A 6,835-nucleotide genomic window follows, 5' to 3' on the forward strand; every position below is an offset into this window, starting at 1 on the left:
AAAAATATGGGGGCCTGTTTTGAAAGGTTCCCTGTCACCTACACCTTATTTTTTCATATTATGGGCAAGAATTGACAGAACTTACTTCAAGATTTAGTTGATCTATCAAAGTAGATGTTGCCGTGGTAGACAGACATTCTTCCAAACAAAGAACAATCCTCTGCAGGGGAAGTGCACTTCCTGACTGCTCTGCACATCCTCAGTAAGACAATGGGCTTCACTAAAATTATGAAAAAAATAAAACAACCTGCTGACCACGCCCCTAAGGCTCCTGTGACCTAAAATAATCAAGAATTAAAGATGCTGAGTCCACTGCCTTCAACCTTTTGCCCTAAACTTATGGACATACCAACATTTAATTTTATTGTTGATCAAAAGTGTGAAAAGATTTTATTTTGGAAGAAATTTCAGTCATTGTGCAGGTCTGCCTCTGTTACTATGGCAATGCTTAGTTTAGGAGGACTAGTAAAACAAAAAAAATCCAGAGATTTTTGGGTTCATCATTTCTGAAATGAACAACAATGGTAAATGTCGTACTCTTACTACCTTCTTAGAAGGCCCAAAATACTTTACAGACACAGTCCCATTCACACACACACACACACACTCTGCTGCCGAACGGCGGCGCCAACCTATAACCATCAAAATAAACAGGTAAACAATCTGCTTACCTCCATGCTCCTCCCCATGCATTTGGAGACGGACAACTCATCCGATCCTGAGGATTCCGTCCAGTTTGATGCCTGGTTCTCCTGACCTGCATGTGTAGGAGGAGGATGAGGGTGACCCGTCGTCAGGTTGGTGCTCTGACAGGTTTTTCCAGCTATAGTGGAGAAGCATGAAGCATCTGCAGGTGGATTACACTCCACAGGCTGCCTCCACTCTTCTTGTTTGGACCTCTGGGATGAGTGGGAGTCACCCGGAGGTTTCACTTGTGGGGCACTTGGGTAATTAGGCTTCTTTGAGGAACATTTGGCTGCACGGCGTGGAGATATGTTTTTTTGAGTTCCCCTTAGGAGTCGTCCATGGGTCTCTAGCAGGTGGCAGAGGAGGATGGCCTTTTCTATCTCAAAATCCTGTGATTTAAAAGTGGCCTCCTTGCTATTAATCTTATCAAGCAGTAACTGCGTTTGTATGCTACAAAAACTAAAAGTCTCTTCCCCTGTAGGTTCTTTGCCGCATCGCTCATCATCTTCCTTCCTTAACTCTTCAGCCAGAAGTTTTCTGGATCCATTCTGACCCTTTCTGGACCCTCGTCTGGCTGCCAGCTCCTTCACAGCCCTCTGATGTTCCCTCTCTGCCTCTTCTCGGAGTCGCCGAAGCTCCACAGCGAGCCGCCCACAGGCCCACGCCTCTTGGTTCTTCTCTGCTTCCAAATCAGCACGTAATCGCCGGAGTTCTCTCCCGTAATCGGTGTCGTTGCAGCTTGAGCTTTTGAATGACAGGGCCAGAGGGTTATCCCTGTCGTCTCTCATGATGCTTCACTCACAGCACAACATGCAAGATGGATTCTGCAGCGTTCATCATTTCTCAAGAAAGGCCATGCATCAGCGTGAAGTAGAACATCTATCTGCAGAGACATCTAACATGCAAGGCATGCACTGGAGAGGTGAGGTATGAGAGAAATGGAAAAATGATGACGGTTAATGTGGTAATGAGGTGTTTTAGTATAATGACAGCATAAGCAATAAGTATTAAATCCAATCTAAAAGGGTTAAAGGAGGGAAAAAAGGTCAAGACACTAACTAAACAATCTTAAGAAGATTTTCTACTTCCAAATTAATCTAAAGCATTTTAACAAGAAAGCTAACATACACCTAAAGGTGCAACAAGTGAATGAGGTACTTTCCCCAAAACTAGCTTAAGTTTGCGATGACAGCTCCCATCCAGAGAATGGACCTTAGCTAACGGAAGCTAATTAACTAGCTTAATTCCGTTACAACAACACTGTCATTTATGGAATATGATAACGTTAAAACTACAATTTAAAAAAGGAAAATTTTATTACACTGAGCGGGCTCGAGTCCCAGTAAATTACTAACACGTCTTTTAGCCGAAGTTAGCTAGTTTTTTTTAGCTATAACGTACATTAAACTATTCGTCAACTAGACTAATGCTATAAACTTTTTTAATCGCCACATGTTTGGTTGTTTTTTATTAATAATATTATTATCGTCATCTTTGTGGACATCGATACATACTGTGCAGCGTGACTCAGGCTGGCAGTTAGTTGTTAAAGGGCCACGGGTTCATGCAAGAAAGGGTTTGTTTATCTGCGGCAGGCAGACCAGTGTCACACGGAGAGTCTGTCCACCGTTATCCTGCTGGCCCGTCCGGGAGCCGTGCTGCGTTCAGGTACATCCCGTCGTTGTCGCTTTAAGCTGTTTTATATCTGTGTATCAATATCACCTAGGTGGTTGTTTCGTTATAAATTCTGGGAAAATATCAACAATATGGGGAAAATGTGTTTTAAATTGACATGTGTGTCCATTAATTAAAATTGCAAGGCTGTATGATGTATCAATGATAAGTAGTGTGGTTCTTTAACGAGCCAGAAAATTATTATATTATTTTCTTTAGGTAAATCTCCCCAACTCAAACATTTTTTTCCGTCAGATCCTTAATTATTAATTTATATAAATATTTTTTTTTCTTCGGGAAAGTGACGTATTTATCCAGTCGATCTTATAAAATCACAGCTTTGATAGTAACCTCTGAACGCAACCTCGGCCGCTAAGGCACGTTGATCTCGTGTCGAAAGTGCGGAAACAGGGTGAGACAATTACAAATATACATTTTTCGTCATAAGCTATCATCAAAAAATATTTTTTTAGTTTCACTAATCATTTTGTAAATAAATATATTTTTTTCATTTATTTTCATCAGCCCTGTCCGCAGTTAACTTGAGCGAATCTGCCTACAACCTTCTCTGAACTACATTTACCATAACCAGTGTCATTGAGAAACATGGCGGCCTCCTCAGGATCAGCAAACGCTTCAGACTCCGACTTAAAAGACCTAGATTCGGTTGGTTCTGATATGGCCGCTTCCACCATTCAGTACAGCATGGTTCTGGAGCATCTTATAGGAGACAAGAGAACCGTGAAGGACCTCAACCCCGGCGTGATGGGGGGCCTGCCGGTTCCTGCTAAGAGCGACGAGCAGAAGATGATCGAGAGAGGAATGGAGAGCTGCGCCTTCAAGTCAGTCCTGGCCTGTGTGGGAGGTAATAACATCTATTGTGCCTTAAAATCTAGACTGATGTTGTGTTTGGATGTAAACATTTCTCTTTAAATTAATTATTTGTTGTTTATTTTTCTGCACACCATCAGCATGCATTTCATGATCCTGCAGGCAGCCATTATGTTTTCATCAGATGTGTTATGTATTTCTTGCAGGGTTTGTCCTCGGAGGAGCGTTTGGGGTTTTCACAGCTGGCATCGACACCAACGTTGGCTTCGACCCCAAAGATCCTTTAAGAACCCCGACAGCCCGAGAAGTCCTGAAGGACATGGGTCAGAGAGGGATGTCGTACGCCAAGAACTTTGCCATCGTGGGAGCCATGTTCTCCTGTACAGAATGCATCATAGAATCAGTAGGTCACACTTTTACCCTGACGTGTAGTGATTTGTGGGGATGACAACCCCGCCCCCCTTCCCCATACTGAGAGCTCCCTGTTTACATGCCCCCAAACTAACATTACAGGTGCCACAAAAACAGCAAGCAATACTGCAGCTATCCAGCTGTACTGTTTTAAACCAAATGTCAGCCCAGATAAGGAAAACAAAGATATACAAGGATCTAGTTATCTACAAAGGGATGCATGGAGCTTGTGATCTGCCGGTTGTAACTTCTATGTCACACCTACAATCAATTTTCAACAGCAGTTTTCATCTGCTCTAGATTCAGAACAATTTGAATAAAGAAATACTCAGAAATGCAATTTTACGCCTAATATATGTTCTCCATCATGAAAAAAAATGCCACAAGAACATGTTACAAACACCAAAAAACATTTTTTTTTCATCAGTGAGCATATAAAGGTATTTTAACCTTTATAAAGGAAAAAAACAAATGTTTCTCCTTTGAAAACACAACTCTTGCTATTCTGTTTCTTTAATAAACTAGTACTGTTATGTCGTGACAGATTATATTTATTAGGGCTAAATTTGCCCAAATTAAATGCACTAGTCTAATCTTCTTTTTCTTTTATTCTGAAGTATTTTTTTCCATCTTTATGAACAAACGTTCAGTGTTTGGAGTGTCGTCAGCATCTGGATCAGGGCTTTTGGAAACCTGGAAAACATTAGATCTCCGATGTTTGAAAACTGTTTGCTTTCTACCAAACTATTGAGTTGTTTCTGAGCACTTCATGTGGTAGACAAGTTTTAAAAACGGGATCAAAATCCCCACAAAATAGAAAGGAAAGAGACTCCTGCATATTTCCAGGCTCTGAAGTCTTCATCAGACAAGCAATTTTAATATCTCAGATGAACTAAAATAAACATTAACTAACCCCCTTCATTAAAATAATGCAATAATATGGTTAAATATTTACTATGTTCACAAAATAAAAACAAACCTGTCAATTCAAATGAAAATAAAGTCATATTTATCTTGTATTTTGGTCAAAATTTGCCTATTTTCTAGTGTGACAATGGATCTATTTTAACCTGAAAATAATAACAACACAAACACAATTAAATGTATACAATCAAATGTAATTTCATTCCTTGTGTATTTTAAGTGTTTTTCTTTATCTGCATCTATTGTGTCTCTTGTTAGATCGCATGATATCTGAAACATCACTTGAAAATACGAAAAATGATCAGTTGTTGCAGCTTTAATAAACCTCAGAACCTTGTTTGAAATGTAGAAGTGATTCTTCTTTAGAGTGCACAGCCAGTCTAACAAAGGTTTGAGTAAAATATTGACAGTTCTTTGATGCCCCCTGGTGGTGTATTATGGAACTTTCTTTTTTTTTTTTTTTAGTTTTTTAATATTTCGTTAAATTTCCTGTTGTGTTTGATTTTTCAGCACAGAGGCAAATCAGACTGGAAGAACGCAGTTTACAGCGGCTGTGTAACCGGAGGAGTCATCGGATTTCGAGGTTTGCAGCCTCTTTCTGTTTTTTTACAAATGTATTTGCTCTGTTTTCCTCAAGATGCTTTTTTTCTGTGGTTTTGCAGCTGGACTGAAGGCAGGAGTTCTTGGATGTGGAGGGTTTGCTGCGTTTTCTGCTGCCATTGAATACTACTTACGCTGAGTCAGAGACTCTTAAAGACAAGGACTTCACTGCTGCACACGCAGTCGGATCGAGAAGCTGGGCCGCGTTGAGAATAAGGAGACTTCTGTGTTCATTTTATGTGAACTGAAGCAAAGTGAGGCCAGCTCATGTGCAAGAGCTCCAGAAACAGCTTCAGACGGCTTCATCTGCGAGCAACGTGTCTGGATGGAGACAAACACAGAACCACATGTTTATTCACATGGAAACTATAAAATATATGTCCATAAACTATTTGTTACCCTAAAAATGTGATTTTTTTTCTTTGTTTTTAACCAAAGTCATCTATGAAAATGAAACAGAAAAAAACATATAGAATTAAAACTTCATGTTTTCTAAACGTGCGTTTGCTGTACTTCCACAACATCAGCTCATTTTCCTAAAATATCCATTTTGTCAGGATAGATCTTTGTCTTGGTGGTTACATGGTGGCTGCTCTGTTTTGGAAGCGTTGCTGTGACCTCCTGAGGGTTTTTGTCTGCTGGATGTCAACACTCAGCTGATCCACACCTAGAGGTTGGAGGTTTAGCATCTGTTGATTAAAGCGTTACAACACTTGTAAGAGTTTATTTTATGTTTAAACTGTTAAAAAGCCTAAATTAAACTTTAGTTTCTCAGTTTTAATATATTACGTTTTTCCTTTCTGGTTGTGGAAATGTTTTTTTTTTAAGCTCAAATCTCACTACTACTATATCAGACACACCACCAGAGGGCGCTCCACTCCCCTTTGCAGATTTGGAGGTTTCATCCATAGACAAACACATTTCCTCAAAAACCTTCCACAGTATAATAGCACGACCTTACAAATTTGACAATTTTTCTTCTGTAGTCCCATATTAATGGACATAGGGATGAATCAACACTGGTCTCCATAAAAACTTTAAGAAGAAGTGACATTTCTTCTATCTAAACACTGAATTTAATTTTTCAATTCATTTTTTTGAGCATCCTGCTTTCTAAACTTTAGAACAGTTTTTAAGTAAACTCACACTGTAGCATAGCTAAATGTTAAATGTTTCAGAAAATACACATGAAAATGATACGTTTAGAATGGAACTTGAGGAAAGGAAGAAGGTTTTATTGATGTTTAACCTTGTGACATTAAACTGGTTTTTGTTCAGGAAATAAAACATCTACAAAAACTTCTTTGGTGATATTTTTAGTTTCTGATGGTTTTGAGCAAAGATCAGTGAGCTTCAGATCAGACAAATAAAAGAGATGATGATAAAAAATGTCAATTTCTTTTATTAGATCCAACTAACAATGAGGCTTATTTCTCTTTCTAGAGTTTTGATTGTGAAGTTAACTAAAAAAATAACCACTGGTTACAACCGAGGTCTGCAGAAGAGCCATGTTGAACCTCCTCCTGAGAGAAGCTTCTCCAAAACAGAGCAGAGAACATAAGAATCCAGATCCGCTCATCAAAGTCTAGGTCCTCCTCTACCACAACCATTGACTCACTTGCTGCTTTTAGAACAGATAAAGAAGAAGATTCTGACCTGAACATGGAGATCTGAGACTTAATCTGATTATGCTGTTTTTATTATTAAA

At 39.2% G+C, this 6,835-nt stretch overlaps 2 protein-coding genes across 9 annotated transcripts in view; one reads left to right on the top strand and one right to left on the bottom strand.

Moving 5' to 3' along the window:
- LOC112142366 (peripheral-type benzodiazepine receptor-associated protein 1) overlaps positions 1–2,342 on the bottom strand; it is a 74,938-nt gene extending 72,596 nt beyond the window's left edge. For 7 of the 8 annotated variants that reach the window (XM_036215339.1, XM_036215337.1, XM_036215341.1 and 4 more), the window contains exons 1-2: positions 2,202–2,342; positions 672–1,601 (exon numbers count right to left, since the gene is read on the bottom strand). In XM_036215339.1, coding sequence (XP_036071232.1) covers positions 672–1,475 — 804 coding nt within the window. In that variant the 5' untranslated portion in view covers positions 1,476–1,601; positions 2,202–2,342. Of the gene's footprint in view, positions 1–671; positions 1,675–2,201 lie in introns of those variants that run through there. The other variant, XM_036215335.1, reaches the window with a different exon arrangement.
- Positions 2,343–2,466: 124 nt separating this feature from the next.
- timm22 (translocase of inner mitochondrial membrane 22 homolog (yeast)) lies at positions 2,467–5,534 on the top strand. Its single transcript, XM_024265706.2, has 5 exons — positions 2,467–2,773; positions 2,887–3,226; positions 3,399–3,595; positions 5,038–5,110; positions 5,190–5,534. The coding sequence occupies exons 2-5, from the start codon at positions 2,968–2,970 to the stop codon at positions 5,264–5,266; spliced, it is 606 nt and encodes a 201-aa protein (XP_024121474.1). The 5' UTR covers positions 2,467–2,773; positions 2,887–2,967; the 3' UTR covers positions 5,267–5,534.
- Positions 5,535–6,835: the final 1,301 nt, after the last annotated feature.

This window comes from Oryzias melastigma, linkage group LG14 (genome assembly GCF_002922805.2).
Source record: "Oryzias melastigma strain HK-1 linkage group LG14, ASM292280v2, whole genome shotgun sequence".
Classification (NCBI taxonomy): domain Eukaryota; kingdom Metazoa; phylum Chordata; class Actinopteri; order Beloniformes; family Adrianichthyidae; genus Oryzias; species Oryzias melastigma.

Bases quoted from the DNA above. Each gene is read 5' to 3' on its own strand.
- timm22 (XM_024265706.2), top strand. From the start codon at position 2,968: ATGGCGGCCTCCTCAGGATCAGCAAACGCTTCAGACTCCGACTTAAAA. The intron at 3,596-5,037 runs GTAGGTCACACT...TTGATTTTTCAG, and splicing joins CAGAATGCATCATAGAATCA to CACAGAGGCAAATCAGACTG. The intron at 5,111-5,189 runs GTTTGCAGCCTC...GTGGTTTTGCAG, and splicing joins AGGAGTCATCGGATTTCGAG to CTGGACTGAAGGCAGGAGTT.